At 41.8% G+C, this 19,957-nt stretch overlaps 1 protein-coding gene across 3 annotated transcripts in view; it reads right to left on the bottom strand.

The window, feature by feature from the left end:
• jag2b (jagged canonical Notch ligand 2b) overlaps positions 1–11,581 on the bottom strand; it is a 102,984-nt gene extending 91,403 nt beyond the window's left edge. For 2 of the 3 annotated variants that reach the window (XM_020496698.2, XM_020496699.2), the window contains exons 1-2: positions 11,230–11,581; positions 10,136–10,456 (exon numbers count right to left, since the gene is read on the bottom strand). In XM_020496698.2, the coding sequence (XP_020352287.1) occupies positions 10,136–10,456; positions 11,230–11,298 (390 nt within the window). In that variant the 5' untranslated portion in view covers positions 11,299–11,581. The remainder of the gene's footprint in view (positions 1–10,135; positions 10,457–11,229) is intronic. The other variant, XM_031837352.1, reaches the window with a different exon arrangement.
• Between the last annotated feature and the right edge of the window lie 8,376 nt (positions 11,582–19,957).

Genomic DNA, 19,957 nt, shown 5'->3' with positions numbered 1-19,957 from the left:
GTATATTACGATATACCGTTATTGATGCACTCATCCGGTTTCAGTTTTTACTTTATCCTATATAACGGTCTTTGAATGTTTAGTTTGTTAAAATGTGATACGCTGTGTGTAATGCCCATTTTTAGTTTCCTTCATTCGTTGTTCCTCAAAAACACAAAACACTTGCGTTCGGTCAGGCAATGCAACAATATTGATGACAACAATGCTGTTTTCACTTTGCTAAATACACTAGCATTCTATAATTACACTATTAGTTTGTGTTTCTTACATCTGCAAACAGCTAGTTTGTCTTTTCTTTGTAAGTAGCCCTAAACCTTGTTAGCCGCTAATGCTAATTAGCTGGCAAGCTAGCTAATAAATGTACTGAGTCAGAGCAAACGTAATTAGCTATACAGCCTGATAATACCAGTGAAGGCATAGACCTACATCAGCATGTTTGTGCAATAGTATCTTCTAAATCAAGAGGAATATGCAAAGCATGAATGTTAGCTACATGAAGTAGCTAAGATAATACATTCTTTGTAGCCAAAGATTCAAGTTCCCTAGGAAACACAACACTGATTCCTACCCTGTCATTTTCACTTGTCGTCATGTCAAACACTTAAAAAAGCACCCACTATTATAACTATAGAATTAGAATAAAGTCTATTTCCATGATTCCAAAGTGTTGTTCAAAATCAGAAGTCAAATCGCAATTGCAACATTTGGTTAACAATAAGGCTTAGATTGTCTGCCCATATACAGCCCTACATGGCAGTGTGGAAATGCTCTCCATTTATGACACTTTTGGCCATATCACCCAGCCATACTTCTAAAAATATCTTCCTCCCATGACCGGTGGGTGCATTGATGGCTGGGGAGAGGAGAATGCGGCCTCTTAAGTGTGTCCATTCCTTCCCCTTTCATGGGAAGATGTTGCAAAAAGCCCCACAAAGCCTCAGGGTCAAAAGAGTGAAAATCTTTATTGTGCTGGCAGACAGAAAGCGATTTGTTTGTGTCAGAGGAAAGGGGGAAAAAAGGCCAGAGATAGATTCTCCGGGTCTTTGTCGACAAACTTCCTGGCAAACTCAACGACAGCTCTCTGCACAACGTTCCTGCAACATCACGACAACACAACTGTAGCGATTGAGGACAACATGTCCCCGAGTCTGAACGTCCACTGACATTACATCTGTGGACTGGCATAAGAATAAAGAAGAAAAAAACAGTATACGCTTCATAAGGTTGAATTGGATTTGACCTTGTTGAGTTGTCATGTGTGCTCTATATATTATTATATATATATTTTTTAAACACACTATACAGCTACAAATAGTGAGTATAATTACAAATAGACCCACCGAATAGCCTGAAGCCACAGGGCTCTTCTCACAGGCTCCATTACCCTAAATCTGGAGCATTGCGAACAGTAGGGTGGGATTTTTTTTTACCGGGTTACATGTACATTGACCAACATTAGGTCTATCCTCGACTAAGAAAAAAACTCTTGGTCGACCAAAACGTCTGTTCTTTAAAAAAATATACAATTATAGACATATGTTTTTACCAAACATATACACGGAGCTTGTCTGATGCTTTAAGTGCACTGTTTGATTAAATAATTAAAGACACAAATGACTAGAGGAGTCCGACCGCAATTGATTTGATAGTGCCGGGCCAGGATCCGACTTGCTGGAAGCGAGTGACTAGCACCCATCTTCTCGCTCTCCTCCCTACTGCAGAGACCACCAGAGTTGTCAGAGTTGCTGAAGCTGCAATGTAATTACAGCCATTTGTCTGATTAGTTCTGTTACCAAAATCACTCATGTTTCGGAAGAAATTCCCTATTCTCTCAAACCTTGCCCTTTCTGTGACATGTCACATGCATGCGATGCATACGACCAATAATGCATATCATAATAACAAATAAATTGGTAATAAACTCTGAACACCGTAACAGCAAAAATGGATGCAGAGGACGTGATACACGAAATGGGGAATGTCTACATGTTGCTCAGGAGGTAAAGGGGAAGTCAGATGTGTGGAATAAATTGATCTAGTTGTGGAAAATACTGGAGATATAGAAAAATAAAAATGTAAGGAGAAAGGGCTGCATGCATATTATGTGTGCCAAACAAGTGCTGTTAGATTACAATATAATTCTGCCCGTTTGGAACAATGTAAACACTAAATATGCATACCAGAGAGTGTTTTGTTTTTGTTAAGCAAAGGACTAAATCGCCTTAAGTCGCATTAATTTGTGAACCCATTTTCCAAAATGAAACAGTTAATTTATTGTTTATGGTAATTATTCAAGGGTCGCTTTATTTTTATTTAGTAATTTAACAAAACGCTTGATTGCATTTCAAACAATGAATGAATCGTATGCTGTGTGAAGACTAACGAATGATTGATACAGTAGCATATATAAAGTAATTTAAATAGGCCTAAGTAAGTTATGGTATTAAGACTAAACAGGATGTCCCCTTTGGCCTACAGCTCGATGTTGGTTATACAAGGCTGCTATACTAAGCCTACTAATGACAATGACATGAGTTATTATAATGATGATCATAAGAATAACGAGATCGAGGAAAAGGAGGGGTATTATTTGACAACTTGGAACAGTGTAAACACTAAATTATAAATACCAACGAGGCTGTTCTAATGAAAGAAAAAGTAAAGCATTTAATACAGCATAGAAAAGATTAAAAACAGCTGAATTTGTGAATTTGTTTATCCAACGTGTTTGCTTGAGGCTTGGTGCTCAGGGAATCAGTTTGCTATTAAAAAAAACATTAAACCCAGCAAAAGAAGCAGGATCTGTAGATATTCTGTATATGGATGATTTATGAAGCCAGGCACATTTAACAGTTCGGATATTGACCATAGACCTAATTAAACTGGGGTTTCCTCTCACCTCACTTTTTCTTAGACAACTAAGGCAAGGGCTCTTTTCTCGTCTCCTCATTCTGTTGTTGCCTCTGCCGCATTGTTCTACAACATGCTGGTTAACTTTGCTCTTATTGGGTCTGAAACTTTAAAACTGTATGAGCATATTAAACAATGGTTTTTACATTATATATAATAAAACTAGAGTTGCTAAGGGACGTAAACTTTCCAGGAAATTTCCAGAAATATTCCATGGGAAGTTAAGCCTGGGAATTTTGGGCTAAAGTTATAAGCTAACAGTGAACCTCTTCTGTGGGATACACAAAGCAATTGTAGGTCTTGCGGCATATTTTGGTTAAACGATACCCAAATTTAATGGAATTGCAACCCTCTGCATTCTTCAATCACATGTACAGCTGATCCTCAAGATCTTGCACACTAATGAGATGCTATTGAGCCCACACTACTACACTGTCTAAGTCAAGGACTAGATGCTTTCTGCTAAGTTTTGATTACAATACTGGGTGGGGTGAATATTTTATATGACATACATGATTTTGTTAACTAGTAAATAGTAGCCTACAGCAAAGTGTGTTGAAATCATTTTTAACTTGTTAACAATCTCTGCTAGTTAGTTTTTCCTACCATGTGAGTTTTTAGCTTGCTTGAGCCTGCTAACCGAGGAGTGTTAATTCACCAGTTTCATTTAAAAAAAAATCTTACAAAAGGAGTTGTTTAATCTAACTGCTTAACTATTTATCTGTAATTGTATTATATATATATATACATTTTTTTTTTTTACTCATCTTTACAGGAAAATGCCACAGACACCATCTGATGTGTGGAGACATTTCACTGCAGCTAATGTGGAAGGAAAAGCTGTATACATTTGCAAATACTGTGCCAAATCATGTGTGAAGAATGCAACAAAGATGGAGAATCATCTGGCCAAGTGCATCAAGTTCCCTCAGTGCTACAGCAACCAACCTCTGACAAAAGCCCCTCTACTTCTATTTGTGGTGAAAATTATGAATCAGACACCTTATCGATAGCAACAGCTCATGGGCCTCCTGGAATTAGCTTTTTTATTCAATGGAGGAACGTAGTCAGAGAAATGAGGAATGTCTTGCTCGAGCTGTGTATGCAACTGGTTCACCTGATGCTCACAGGCATGTGTATTGGAAGAGATTTCTGAATGTTCTTCGCCCAGCATACACCCCTCCAAACAGACATGCTTTATCTACTCATTTGCTGGATGTAGAGTTCAGAACTCAAGTGAAGGTCAAGCTAATCATAGAGAAAGCAAACTGTATTGCAATCATCTCGGATGGGTGGTCGAATGTTTGTGAGCAAGGAATAATTAACTACATCATCTCCACCCTTCAACTTGTATTCTACAAGAGCACAGACAAGAGACAGACACTGGTATCTACATTGCAGATGAGCTGAAGGCAGTCAATGACCTTGGACCACAGAAGGTATTTGCACTGGTAACAGACAATGCTGCGAACATTAACGCTGCTTGGTCTAAAGTTGAGAAGTCTTACCCTCACGTCACACCCATTTGCTGTGCTGCTCATGCATTGAATCTGCTCCTCAAGGACACAATGGCCCTGAAAACAATGGAAACATTCTACAAGAGAGCCAGGGAAATGTTTAGGTATGTGAAGGGTCATCAAGTTATATCAGCAATCTACCTCACCAAGTGAGAAGAATAAGAGCACCAGATTGAAGCTGCCCAGCAAAACCCGTTGGGGTGGTGTTGTCATGAATGACAGTCTCCTGGGAGGGGAAGGAGTCTCCAAGAAATGGCCATATCACAGTCTGCCGATATGGACAGCCCCATCAAGAGGATCCTTCTGGATGATGTATTTTGGGAGAGAGTGGTAAGCAGCCTGAAACCCATAGCAGTATCCATTGCACAGATTGAAGGAGACAATGCCAACCTGTCTGATGTTCAGAAGAAGAGAAATCTGAACTTCCCTGCCCACTTCACCGTTGCGCCAAGCAGAGGAAACTGCAGTTCTGAAATACATCAAAAAGTGTGAAGACTTCTGCCTGAAGCCCATAGGCCGCAGCATACATGTCGGACCCCAAGTATGCTGGCAAGAGCATCCTGTCTGGTGCAGAGATGAACAAGGCCTATGGTTTCATCACTACCATGTCTCACCACCTTAGCCTGGATGAGGGCAAGATTCTTGGCAGTCTGGCAAAGTACACTTCCAAGCAAGGGCTTTGGGATGGAGATGCAATATGGCAGTTATGCCAACATATCTCAGCAGACACCTGGTGGAAGGGACTTTGCGGATCTGAGGCTCTCTCCCGTTGCCTCAATCATCCTCCAAATCCAACTAACAGCCGCCTCAGAGCACAACTGGTCCTTGTTTGGGAACACACGATTTGAAAAACTCGTGGACAACTGGGCAAATTTGAGGCTTTTTGAGCCGGACAATTAGCCATCCGCAACAAGGTTGGAAAGTGACAGTGAAGATGAGGCCTCAGTCTGATGTTCAAGAGGTGGACATTGAGGTCCAGGGAGAAGACATGGTTATCATTTTACAGACATATGTTGAATATGTTTTTGGGAGATGCGATGGATCATTCAATACTCCCTTTCTTTTGTTGTTCAGTGAAATCATCCCATGTTTAGAATAAACTAAATTAAAAGTTCAATTCATAACTGTTTTTTTATATTTCTATAGGAAGGATTATATAATTTGCAATTATGTCTACTTATGACAAAGTAAAAAGGTTTGTATTCATGACAAATATCCAATGCAAAAACATCTACATTGAAATGGTATTAATACTAATTCCCATATGTTCTCGTTAATTCCCACTTCTGACTATTCCCCAAAATGTGCAACCCTAATTAAAAACACAAATGAATTAAAACAAGTCATTGCCGAGAGTATGTGGACACCTGCTTGTCGAACATCTCATTCCAAAATCATTGTCATTAATATGGAGTTGATCCCCCTTTAATGCTAGAACAGCCTCCACTCCCCTGGGAAAGGGTTCCACTAGATGTTGGAACATTGCTTCCATTCAGCCTCAATAGCATTAGTAAGGTCGGGCACTGATGTTGGGCGATTAGACCTGGCTCGCAGTCAATGTTCCAATCCATTCCAAAGGTGTTTGATGGGCTATGTGCAGGCCAGTCAAGTTCTTCCACACAGATCTAACAAATCATTTCTGTATTGACTTCGCTTTGTCCACGGGGTCATTGTCATCCTCAAACACGAAAAGGCATTCCCCAAACTGTTGTTAAAGTTGGAAGCACAGAATCTACAATAACACGCTGTAGAATTAATATTTCACTTTATTGGAAATAAGGGGCCTAGCCTGAACCATGAAAAACAGCCCCAACCATTATTCCTCCTCCATCAAACTTCACAGTTGGCACTATGCATTGGGGCAGGTAGCATTCTCCTGGTATCCGCCAAATCCAGATTAATCCGTCGGACTGACAGATGGTGAAGTGTGACTTATCACTCCAGAGAATGCCTTTCCACTGCTCCGGAGTCCAATTGCGGCGAACTTTCCACCCCTCCAGCCAATGTTTGGCATTGCGCAGGGTGATCTTAGGCTTGTGTGCGGCTGCTCAGCCATGGAAACCCAATTTGCGAAGCTCCTGACAAAGTTATTGCTTCCAGAGGCAGTTTGGACCTTGGTAGTTTGTTTTGTAACCGAGGACAGGCGATTCTTACACGCTTCAGCGGTCCCATTCTGTGAGCTTGTGTGGGCCATCAGTTCTCGGCTGTTGCTCCTAGACGTTCCCACTTCACAATAACAGCGCTTACAGTTGACCGGGAAAGCTCAAGCAGGGCAGACATTTGACGAACTGACTTGTTGGAAAGGTTGCATCTTATGTCGGTACCCCTTTGAAAGTCACTGAGCTCTTCAGTACATACCATTCTACTGCCAATGTTTGTCTGTGGATATTGCATGGCTCTGTGCTCGATTGTATACGTCGGTCAGCAATGGTTGTGGCTGAAATAGCCGAATCCATTCATTTGAATGTGTGTCCACATACTTTTGGCAATGTAGTGTAGCAACATGGTCTAGGAAAAGTAATTTCAACAGCACAATGAGTTTCAGAACCGTGGACAGTGACCACTATCCAATGCAGGAGAAACTGCATAATATCATATTTATTACTGTTGCACCATTGTTCTTACGTAATAACCATATACAATTCAGGAGCAGGTCTTAAGAGTGATGACTGTCCCATCCCCACAGCCTTCACAATGGATTAGTCCACTCTGACACGCGTGAATCAGACAGGTGTCTTTCTTTTTTTTTGCTACTGCTCGTCTAAACAAATCTCGGTCGACCAGACTATCAGCCCTAAACAGCAGCTTTTTTGGCCTGTTTTGTCATTTCTGTATAACTAAAAATGTACGACGAAGTTGGCTCTTTTACAATAGGGATCAATGGGAAAGCATGTTTGTTGTCCCCAATGTGGGTGTGGTCGAGGGGAATTCTTTATTATGTGAATATCGACTTGGTGTATAGCATGAGCCATATCAGTTCATTAAAATGCCAACATTGTACATACCATGGAAATTATGGCATCACAATAGCAGGCAGCCATTGCAAGTGTACCCATAAGTTTACCAGTAAAATTGCCAGGGTTAGAGGTTCCAAGCCGAGTGTATTCATTCTATTTCTGCTGCATTATGGAAGACTGATTTGCTACAACACCTTCCTTGTTTCAACAAGGTACAACGTTTTATGTGATGAAGCGTCCACGTTGCGGCAGAAACGGACTCAACACGAACGCCGGCCGTCCTGTCTTCAGTCAGCTGTTCATTCCACAGTTTTCTTCATGATTGTGCCAGCCCTATAAACCCTTGATCTTTTTCCTGGTTAAATAAGGCATTTTGGTTCAGGTGACTTGCACACATCGTACAGGTAAATCAGATCTAGTAGTCACATTTTCCAACCCCTTCTGAAAATAACCATTATTACACCTCAACCTAATGTAATTATGATTTTAGCACATTTGAACATGAGCTATACACTCCATTACTGTAGTCCAATAGATAGCCACCTGTTCTCTAAATTCGCTAAATGCACAATCAGTAGTGTAATCAACCTAGTGGCTGGGACCCTAGCTTCCCAGGTGAGCCTCATACGAGTGTCTCTGTTCAAAGGTAGTGCACTATATAGGGAATAGGGTGCCATTTGGGACATAGGAGAGAGGGAGGGAGCAACATTATTGTTTACTAAAGGCCTATCTAACTGTTGCCTGGCGACGGCCCCGGCAAGCTCCAAATCAGGTGTGGCTGTGCTTGCTGGTTAGCCTTGGATCAACTGTTCCCCTGCCAGGCCCAGGGCAGTCTATCGACAAACGGAAGCCTTCCTCACAGTACAGATCAAGGGAAAGATAATTCATTGAATAGGGGAGTTGATAAAGTAAAAAGGGAAGAGATTAAGAGAAGAAAAGAGAAAGGGGGTGATAGAGCATTTATGAATTGATTAAGTGACAAGTTAGTTCTATTGTATCCCCATCTAATAGCAGATGCAGTGCATCAACCTAGAGTGAACACCTCCCTCCAAGCTTACCTAAGATCTGTGAGTCAGGGCAACTTCATCAACTACTGCTGGTAGGCTATATGAGCTACTAGAAGCCAGGCATAGATCATGGACCGTGTGTGCGTCAGCCTGCAACAAGGCTCCAACTGGACATCTGGCCACGGCTGACAGTCAATACTACACTATCTTTGTTGCTTTCAACCTGTAACACACAGCAGTGAGTAGACCAGCTAGCTGTGACATCTGCCACTGGAGTAGTAGGGCACTGTGCCCATTTCAATAGTTTAATGTGGCTTCCACACCACTGACAGTCCAAATCTATACTTGTGAGGGCAACTACCTAGGAGGCATCCTCCGAGTGTTTCATTGAACCTAGCTTGTGTTTTAAGGGGAGGGGAGGAGCGCTACTTGAGACTATTGAGATGCGTCTGCGGAAGCAGCTGCTGGGCACTTAAGGTAATGACAGGGGAGCTGGACAAGAACAGGTCTCTTTGCCTGTGTTGTAAAGCATACATGTTGCATAGGGACTTGAGACATATCCCTTTCAGCTCCCTCAGGATGATCAAGGGAACAAGGAAGTTAGTGGATGAGAGAAAAAAAAAACATTTCAGATCTGCCTGTGGTGGTGAGGGGGAGGGAGGGAATAGGTAGCATTAGCTAGCACTAGTCGGTTGAATCTCTACAAAAAAAATAGTATTTTTCAACCTATAGCTTGTTCTACATCTTTTTAAATAGTGAACCAACATGTTTCTCTGCCCTTTCATTTCCATGACTGATAAATATGGAAATAAGTCAATGGAACCTGACTTTCTAATGGTGAGCGAGTGGCGTGCCTTTTCTTGTGCTCTTGTCTGCAGCAGACAGTGAGCAATACACATAGTATCCTGATAGGCTGGGGAATTGCCAGAGAGAGTTAATTGCCCTTTTTTAATAGATTAAGTTGTGTTTTGTAAGGGATGCTAATCTTAACCTAATTTTCCAATTAATAAAATGTGCCGGGGGCATTGGCCTACTGAAAACGCAGTCTCATTTGAGACTGCTATTCTCTATACACCTTTACATTACATTCAAATACAACTGTTTTCTTATCATAGTGGTGAAAATAAGTATGCACTTGCCTAATCCGTATGCACACAGACAGACACACGGTGAGGCACACGCAATTGCGCCCAAGGTGCCACCTGCCACCCACTCAGACAGCAGGGGAAGCTGCGTGAGCTCTATGCAAAGAGAGCGGGATCAAGAACGTCACCTTATATGCACTGCCTCGCTTGCGTGTAGGCAGCTGTAATTTCGTTTTAATAAGAGCTCGCCACAAACTAGTGCACTCGGACGCTCCGAATAACGAACCCACATAATAATCGAAGGGGACACTAGCCTTGTGTAGTGCCGTTGCAATTGAGGTTACTGCTGTGACGTGGACCCAAGGGGATTTGGGTCTAGAAAATCAACAGGGAGCTACAGCAGTCACCCCAAATCACACGAATGCATCATCAAGACTCTAGAATAACAATCGTATAAACTCTAGTATTTCGGTGGCAAACGCTACCTTGGAAATTATGGAGCCCGTCAACACGAACCCTATCCAGTGCCTGCTAGTGACATATACTACTGTGTATGGCACTGACAAAGATACAATAAAACATTGGATTATCCTAAAATACACTATGGCTTATTAAAACATTTAATGGTGGTGGATTGATTAGGAAAGATGTACACTTACCGGCCATGCGTACTGAAAAGAGATGAGAACCTTGCCAGCATCGTTGATTTTGTTTTGGTTATTCTTCGTATTCTTAAAAGAAAAAATATTTCCACCAAGAACGTGTGTAGATCCAACTCCGTAGGTGCAAGAGCCAGTGGTTGTGACCTCGGTTTGGTACTCCTTTAAGCAAATTTTTAAGTAAGTATCACACTCGTCCCGACTACAGCGCAGATCCTGTGAGTTCCTTGTGCCGTCGCAGCATTCCCCGTCCGACAACTCACCGTTCACATTCTGAACGGTAATCAGTTGCAGCTCAAAATAGCCAGAGCACTTGGACACCTAAAAATAACATTAAAATAGAAAATAATTACTGAAAATTATTTGTTAGGTCGGTTTACTATGCGTGCGTAAACCGATAGTGGTGCACGCGACCACCGGGAATTTGATGGATAGGCTACGAGGACACGCCTGACGCCCAAACCGATATTTAATTTCAGAATAGGTTAGAGTTAAGGTCAGGTTTAAAGTAAAGCTCCGTTTTACGTTTTGGCTAGTCGGTTTATGCATCAGTTGTGTCCTTATAACGTTAGTATCCCCCGAGTTTGATAAGCTTGTTTACCAAGTAATTAATAGTTGGGGGATAATTGGGTCAATAATATTACAATGTGTTGTTTACTCATGTAGCCTACCTTTGGCACAACATGTTCTGTCATTAACCTACAAAAAAAAAAAAATAGGCCTTTCTTTCCAAGAAAATGCATTGGCTAGTAGTGCATCTGTGTAGTAGCCTATGCATGAGGATCCTTTGCTAATGTCGTTAGAAACAATTAACTGCAATGAAACTTAAAACATGTAACGTTAGGCTATTTAAAATATAGCCAAATGACAAGTGCATGACAGCAAAATGGAGTGTAACAATTCCTCACACTTCAACCTCGTCATGGTTACAATGCATGATCACATGATTCAATTGACGGCTGCGTAATTTAATTATCGATTAATATCTGAATACGAAAAAGGTAAATAAATAGGCCCACGCCCACTAACTTTTGACAACGATTGTTTATAAATCAACATTTATTTGGCGTAATATTTGACAACAGCCCTCTTACCTCCGTCCATATCGTCAATAGGAGGCACAGTATTGAGAGGCAATTCGTAATCCTTGTACAATTCCACATGCCTGCGAATAATTAGTATGTCATAGGGAAAAAACGATCCAAAACGGAAAAGAGCCGTTGACCGGCGACACAGTTCTCCGCTCCTGACATGCAAAATTCACAGCGTGCTTTTTTCCTCCGTATATTTCCAAAATTCACCGAAATATTAGCCTACATGCGTGTGTAGCAAGCAGCCGACGCAGCGTTGTGATGGTCCAGCCACAAGAACCTCCGTCAAATCACTCCACAGCAACTGATATGTTTCCCAGCTACAGCACGCCTGAGGATGTATTTTTGATTGGCAGTTCAACAAACCACTCACAAATCCGAATTCTTGCAATTGGCAAGAGCCGTCCCTGAGCCAACCAAAGGCACTGGGGGCGGAGTATTTCCAAAAACCTTGAATTACATGGCTTGGGTATATGAGAACTGAGAAACCGCATAGACAGACCTATTGGACATTGTGTGTAATAGGCTATGCCTATCAGGTTACAGGTTATTTAAATACAACATTTGAGAAATATATTTAAATACAACATTTGAGAAATATATCCAAATACAGGATAATATGCCCACCGTGGTTTTGGCTGTAGGTTTGCAATTATATTATCAGGGTTGGCCTACGTCTTAATTCCGCCGCTCACAGCCAATTTACAACGGGCAATATGCAATTTGTTTGCACTAGACTAATTGTTGTGAATCTAAGTTCCCTTTTCAAATGTCGAATGAATGTCTTCTGTGTGAATTAACATTTTCGGCAAATAGCCCACAACATTGATTTAACTTTACTCTAAGCATGGGCTTTACCTATAGTTTTTAAAATAGCTTAAAATAACGAGGTTATCGATTTATCACAGCAGAAATTGACCCACACAGACGGTGGGCTTTGCTGAATTAATGTAGTTGAGAGCGCCCTCTTCTGTATATCGGCGCATTAGGCTGCCAGTGTGGATAATGTGCTTCAATTTTTGCAGTATACTGTGTGTTACTTGTGACTTCGTGATATTGAGTTACTTAATAAGGAAAGCCTCTAATTTTTTGTCTGACAGGAAATAAGCAATAAAGGCCCTCCTTCGGCAAACGTCATTGACATCCATTGCTTGTTCAGGCACTTTGCCAAACAATCCACTCATAGCTTGAGAAATCCTGACATCCTTTTAGGTGACCACTTCCTACGGAGGAGTCATAGCACAAGTTTCTCAACACCCCACCATCAGTCTGCATTCAGTCACACAAGCATCTTATCGAGCACCTCAAAGGGAGCCTGGAGTGTGTGTGAGAGCGAGAGATAGTGTGTGTGTGTTTGCATGCACATGTGTGTATGAACGTGAAGACGATTGACAAAGGCTGTGTGTGTGCCAGACAAGGCTTCCCCCCCACCCGCCGGGCACGACCCTCTCCTTTCACCAGTCCAGCGGCATCATGTCATCAGATAGGGATGCAAATAAGTGCCCAGATAGCCCCAGCAGCAGCATTGGCTCACTGGTAGAAGTGTGTGTAGATGAGGTGGGTGGGGGGCAGTGGTGAAGAATAGGATTATGAGGTTGGGGTGGGGTGGGGTGGGGGCTGGAGGAGGAGGGGTGTTGGGCTCTGTGGGGGGTTTGTAGACCTCCCTCCCAGGGTTAGGGTTGGGGGGTAAAGTGGATTTCTCTCCTCATCCATTTTTCATGGGTTCTTCCTTTGAGAGTTGAGAGAGCACCCCTGCCTGAATGTATGACCTCTTGCTTCGACTCTCTTTTATCTTTAATCATTGAGGAAAGAGGGCGGGGGAGGGCGGTTGCGAAATTGTTGGTGAGGCACACGTTGGTGACGTTGTCAACCCACCCATGTATATGATTACATGGACAGGGGGGACCTGATCCTAAAGTACTCCTACTCTGAGGCGCTTTACAATGTCAATGGAATACCAACGTTATGCTACTGATATTCTTAAACCAATGTATACATTCAATTACTTTCAGATTACACCAAGTGCCTATATAGGGGGCAGGGACTAGTGGTTACTGCTGGATGGGGCCTGTTCCATGCTTTGCTCTAAAGGGGTCTAAGATTGAGGCCAGTTCCAGTACTGGATATTATTCATCCTACCTTCCTTCCTCTCTTACAGTGATTTCTGTTCTACATATGACTGGAAAGCAAGGTGAAAGCAAGGTTCTTTATATCCCATTTACCAGACTTTTCAGTTAAGTCCTGTGTTCCAATTCTGTTTCTGTAGTATGAGGCATCTTGATGTACAAGTACATCCCCTGGACAGGACGCAAGTCTGTCGCAGGGCCTTACCCCTAATCCGTCTCCTTAATTCTGAGTGCTGAGCAGAGGCATCAGGTTCCATTTTTAGTCTTTGGTATAACTCAACTGGGGTTGGAACTCCCAACCTTCCAATGTCAGGCCAAACACTAACTACAAGGCCACTGAGTTGAAGAAAAATATTCAGCTATTTTACAATGCTCATACCCAAGAACCCCTTAGGCATTTTTAAATATGGTTGCCAACGCACTACATAGCAGACGATTTAATGTTTGTTAAGCGTAGCATGGGGCTGAAATGGAATAGAGCAAAGCAGTCAGATTCTCAGACAAAGAGAGAATAGGCTTTCTGGTCCAGGTGGATTTGGTTTACTTTTGGGCTCATCTAGTAAGATGTCACGGATAGAAGGGAGTGACTAAAGGGATGTCAAGCCAATTTATAACCCTGACACTAACTCATTAGTGAATTCAACAAGGGTTTGCTGGTCAGTCATACCCCTTTCCCTAGATATAAACTTAATGTATAGAACGTACATGATTCTTCCATTATGTGGAACACACAACCGGATCCACCAACAGACATTTTTCAGCAAGTAATCAAATCAAGTTTTATAGGTCACATACACATATTTAGCAGATGTTATTGCGGGTGTTGCGAAATTCTTGTGTTCCTAGCTCCAACAGTGCAGTAGTATCTAACAATTCATAACAATACACACAAATCTAAACGTAAAATAATGGAATTAAATAATAGGCTGAACATACCGGCAAATATTGCTTGGGAGATTATTTTTTTTTACATTGAAGAGTAAGTGAATGAAAATTATGAAAACTATCAATGAAAATCTAACATTATATGTGGTCATGACATACTGTATGTGGGCTGGTACCAAATAACATATGTGTGCTATGTATAATTTTGGTCCCAGTTTCTCTCAACCTAACACTGTTAAGGTCCTAATTTTTGGCCAAAAAGGGTTTCCAGAGGGCAAGAATATACATTCTGCAAATTAACTATTTGAGCCCAAAGCCCTAGGACTGAGAACAGAGTGAAATAAACTGCTTAGGTATGTTTTGGCTGCCTCCCTGAAATCAGAAAAATACATTTGCTCACGTAGGATATCCTATCCCGCGACGATCTAAAAGCGTGGACTACTCCTGTCTTCCTCTTGACTTTGTTTTGAATCGGTCGCGAACCCTCACATCCTCTCTGAAGTTCAAAAATGGTTCATGGAGGCATGCAGAAGAACAGAGCTGAAATAATGGGTGTGTTTGAAATTGACTACATTACAGTTGGACTATGTGGAAACAAATCGACAAATCACTTTGCATAAAAATGCCTAGATAAAGACTTCACAAAAACCAATAACCAATGCATGGTAAAGGGAACCCACTGGGCACTGACGTCAGTTCAACATTCATTTTGATTTACATTTGGTTGAGTTTTCAACTAACATGAATTCAATGTGAAATTTGCAAATCCAATCAGTTTTTCAGGTTGACTCAATGTCATCACAAAGATTTTTGGTGGTTGAAATGAAATGGAAACAATGTTGATTCAACCAGTTTTTTCAGAGCGGGAAGTGTTGCAGCATCTGAGTTTGCGGGTCCTATACTTTATTACCATACAGACCTCTTTGGCACAGGATCCCATGATAAGTGAATGCTTTTTTTCCCATGCACCCTCCTCCTTTCCCTCGCTTCCTCCATAATAGGACTAGGGTGACCACATGTCCCAGATTGTGCGGGACAGTCACGCATTTTGGGCATTTGTCATGTGTCCCCCAACAAAACCATCCCACATTTTATCAACATTAAAACACCACTAAGTTGATCTGTCCCATATTTCACTCAAACTTCACATTCATTTGAAGATAATTGTCTCTTTTGCAATCACGTTGCGCTTATGACAAGATATACAATGCCTTCAAAAAGTATTTATACCCCTAGACTTATTTCACATTTTGTTGTGTTACAGCCTGAATTCATAATTGATTAAATATATTATTTTCTCACCCATCTGCACACAATACTCCACAATGACAAAGTGAAACCATGTTCTTAGAAATATTTGCAAATTTAATGAAAATTAAACGCAGAAGTCTCTCATTTACATAAGCATTCAAGCCCCTGAGTCAATACCAGGTAGAATCACAATTGGCAGCGATTACAGCCTGAGAGTTTTTCTGGGTAAGTCTCTAAGAGATTTGCACACCTGGATTGAACAATAATTGTACATTATTCTTTCCAAAAATCTTTAAGCTCTGTCAAGTTGGTTGTTGATCATTGCTAAGCAGCCATTTTCAGGTTTTGCCATAGGTTTCTTTGCCAATTTAAGTCAAAACTGTAACTAGGCCACGGAAGAACATTCAATGTCATCTTGGTAAGCAACTCCAGTGTATATTTGGCTTTGTGTTTTAGGTTATTGTCCTGCTGAAATGTAACTTTGGCTCCCAGTGTCTGTTGGAAAGCAGACTGAACCAAGTTTTCCTCTAAGATTGTGCCGGTGCTTCGTTCTATTCCGTTTCTTTTTATTAAAAAAAAACTCCCTTGATTTGCCTCAAACATAACGCTTTGTAGTCAGGACATAAAGTTAATTTCTTTGCCAAATTTTAGTGCCTTATTGCAAACAGGATGCATGTTTTGGAATATTTTTCATTCTGTACAAGCGTCCTTCTTTTCACTCTGTAGTTACTCCACAATACTAACCTAAATGACAATGTTCTCATTAATCTCTACAACCGTTTTAAAGTCACCATTGCACACACTGTATATATATTTTCCTATTGTGTTATTGACTGTACTTTTGTTTATTCCACGTGTAACTCTGTGTTGTTGTTTTTTGTCGCACTGCTTTGCTTTATCTTGGCCAGGATGCAGTTGTAAATGAGAACTTGTTCTCAACTGGCCTACCTGGTTAAATAAATGTAAAATTAAAATAAATACAAAATTAGCCTCATGGCGAAATCCCTAAGCGGTTTCCTTCCTCTCTGGAAACTAAGTTAGGAAGGACTTCTGTATCTTTGTAGTGACTGGGTGTATTGATACACCCTCCAAAGTGTAATTAATAACTTCACCATGATCAATGTCTGCTTTTTTATTTACCCATCTACCAATAGGTGACCTTCTTTGCGAGGCATTCGAAAACCTCTCTGGTCTCTGTTGTTGAGTCCGTGTTTGAAATTCACTGCTCGATAAGATAATTGTATGTGTAGGGTACAGAGATGAGTTAGTCATTCAAATATCAAATGCTATTATTGCACACAGAGTGAGTGAGTCCATGCAACTTATGTGACTTGTTAAGCAAATCTTTACTCATGAACTTATTTACGCTTGCCATAATTAAGGTGTTGAATATTTATTGATTCAAGACATTTCAGCTTTTCATTTTTAATTCATTTATGCAAAAATGCATAACAAAAAAAAATCTAATTTCACATTATGGAGTATTGTGTGTAGGCCTGTGACACAGTCTCAATTAATTCACTTAAAATTCAGGATATAACGCAATAAATGTGTAAAAGGTCAAGAGGTGTGAATACTTTCTGAAGGCAATGTACAGTATATCATAAGAATGTGGTACTGGTGATGTCAAACACTTCTCCAATCGTTGTTGAGATCTTCTGCCAAAGATGTAAACTACACTGTTCCGCAAAATCATCCTATTGTCCAGCATTTGGGGATTTTAAATGTGATCACCCTAACTAGGACGGACACAGGAAGCGTGAGGCACGGTTTACTTGGGCCCACGAGCCGACACAGCAGGGGATAAGCATGACAGACCCCCAGGTACCAGATAGGGGTCGCGAGGTCAACCAAGCTCTGCCAGATTCTAAATCAGAAGCCAGGTAATCCTTGTCATCAAACATGATGTCAGTGTTAAAGAGGGATATAGGTTGGTAGCTTGCAGTTGGTTCTGGTCCGACACCATATCAGCATTTGTAATAAAAGTGGGTATCCATCTGGTATATTGTGTTCGGTATCAGACAGTAGTGAAATAGTATTTGTTTTCTTTCAAATACGTAAGCTGAGCTTGATTGAACTTGGCTGGCGTGATTGAACCAGGGAAATAGTGCCAAGAGTGCAACCCTGCTCGTCTGGCACTCCAGGCAGGCTGAATCAAAGCTCAAAGCATTTAAAAAGTAAACAAACACTATTTGAACCCTGGGCAGCGGAGAAGATAATATCTGTGCTCTGGAATACAGGCAGTCATGGTATTCTCTAATTTTAGTGCAACTATTGCTCAAATCTTTTTGTGGCACACCAAAATTAAGAAGAAAGAATTTGTTGGATTTTGGCCTCCCGAGTGTGGCAGTGGTCTATGGCAGTGCTAGCTGTGCCACTAGAGATTCTGAGTTCGAGCCCAGGCTCTGTCGCAGCCGGCCGCGACCGGGAGGCCCATGGGGAGGCGCATAATTGGCCCAGCAACGTCCGGGTTAGGGAGGGTTTGGCCGGCAGGGATATCCTTGTCTCATCGCGCATTAGCGACTCCTGTGGCGGGCCGGGCGCAGTGCACGCTGACGCGGTCGCCAGGTGTACAGTGTTTCCTCCGACACATTGGTGCAGCTGGCTTCCGGGTTGGATGTGCATTGTGTCAAGAAGCAGTGCGGCTTGGTTGGGTTGTGTTTCGGAGGACGCATGGCTCTTGACCTTCGCCTCTCCCGAGCCCGTACGAGAGTTGCAGCGATGAGACAAGACTAACTACTACCAATTGGATACCACGAAATTGGGGAGGAAAAAAGGTGTGAAAAATACAACAAAAAAATACAAAATTGTTGGATTTTCTAGATAGTAAAAGCATGGAGCAGGTATTTTGATCCAATGTGAAGAATTGTGTCAATCCAACAAAATCCATATCATTTTAAATCCACATGAAACATGAAAATATATCCGAATCAGGATTTAAAGAATAAGACGGGTAACATTTTAACTTCCTGCAATGTATTCAGAAACAGAACTGAATCCTAAACGGCCGCATCTCACTCCAATGAGTTTTTGATGTAGGGCAGGGTTCCCCAACTGGTGATCTTATTTTGTACATACAAAAATGCTTATTCACGTCTGTATAAGGTGTGAAATGCTTATTCACACCTTGGATAAATAGGTCTGTCTAAACGACAGACGCTTATATGTTATTGTCCACACAGATAGGGGCATTTTGAGATGCTATAAGACATGCATTCAGCCCTTCTCTATGACGAACACTTGCGTCACAATAATACTTATTCACTTCCCTTTATGGATGTCAAAGGAAATCTGGAAACTGCAGGAGTGATCCACTTTCGTGAACAGGGTGATGTAAGTTATTAACTGTCTGGTGTATGTGATCATATACAAATGTAAGCAATTCTGTTTTCGTCAAATATGTATGTTGTGGCTTCTTGCGGTCAATTTACAGTCTACAAATTATTTGTAATTATGTTCCAGCCCCCTGACCACAAAATTTTTTCCCCCCCTGAATCTAATTGATGATCCCTGGTTTAGGGTGAACTTTCCCCAGACACTGATCTGGGATCGGTTTTGCATTTCCCACACTAATGGTTAAGGTTAGGATTTGGGGAGGGGCAGGGAAGCTGATCCTAGAGGAAACTTCACCCGAGCCAACGGGTTCCTCTTGGGGTTAGCGCCAACATACTAAGTTTACCAGGCTTCTCCTCTCACTGGCCGGGCCGAGGATCTCATTTGCATACAGGTGGACAGTGTAGTGCGCTGGAATCATATTGGTTGTCGCCCATGCCATGCCTTTTGTCCTCCCAGCCTCATAATTCCAGAGGTGGACACAAAGCAGCGCTTCACTTCAAAGAGGCTGGCTTGGTTGCACCTCGAAGTTCACCCAGAATGAGGAGGGAACGTGCCTGCTATGGCCACCGCAACCACAGATGGCCCATCTGGGACAAACACAGTAAGGAGGCCTGTTACGGCCCGGTGTCCAATTTCAACATGAAAGTGTCAGGACCACAATGTAGTTATGTTTCCACACTGGCAACACAAGGTGCATGGTGGAAGAAAGAGGTTGGGTGGGGGGAATTATTAATTCATTAGCGGGGGCTAAAAAGTGGGACTTGCATTTCAACTTTCCCCCCCTCTGGGACGTGCTCGGATGGTGGCCAGTGCGCGACCAGGGTTTGGCGTTCCTTTGTGTGACTGTCTGAAATGTCTCTATTGATTCGACAGAGCCTTTTACTTTCTTTGTGGAGTAGGGGAGAGTGGGGTAAGTTGAGTCGCCTCTTGTTTCTAGGAAACCTTGCACAAAATGAATCATGTGACCAAATATTTAGGAAGAGGGCTTCATATCAGCATGAAAGTGCATCCTTGTAGCTGTGTGGGCTAATATAGTCAAAATGTTTGCCTTGGGGTAAGTTGAGCCAATGGCCACCATACCCCATACAAACGATGATTAGATAGCACAGTAGGTTGGTGGCACCTTAATTGTG

The sequence above is a fragment of the Oncorhynchus kisutch genome, linkage group LG12 (genome assembly GCF_002021735.2).
Source record: "Oncorhynchus kisutch isolate 150728-3 linkage group LG12, Okis_V2, whole genome shotgun sequence".
In the NCBI taxonomy this organism is placed as follows: domain Eukaryota; kingdom Metazoa; phylum Chordata; class Actinopteri; order Salmoniformes; family Salmonidae; genus Oncorhynchus; species Oncorhynchus kisutch.
Note: the sequence above shows the minus strand (reverse complement) of the source record. Positions and strands in the feature narration are given on the sequence as shown.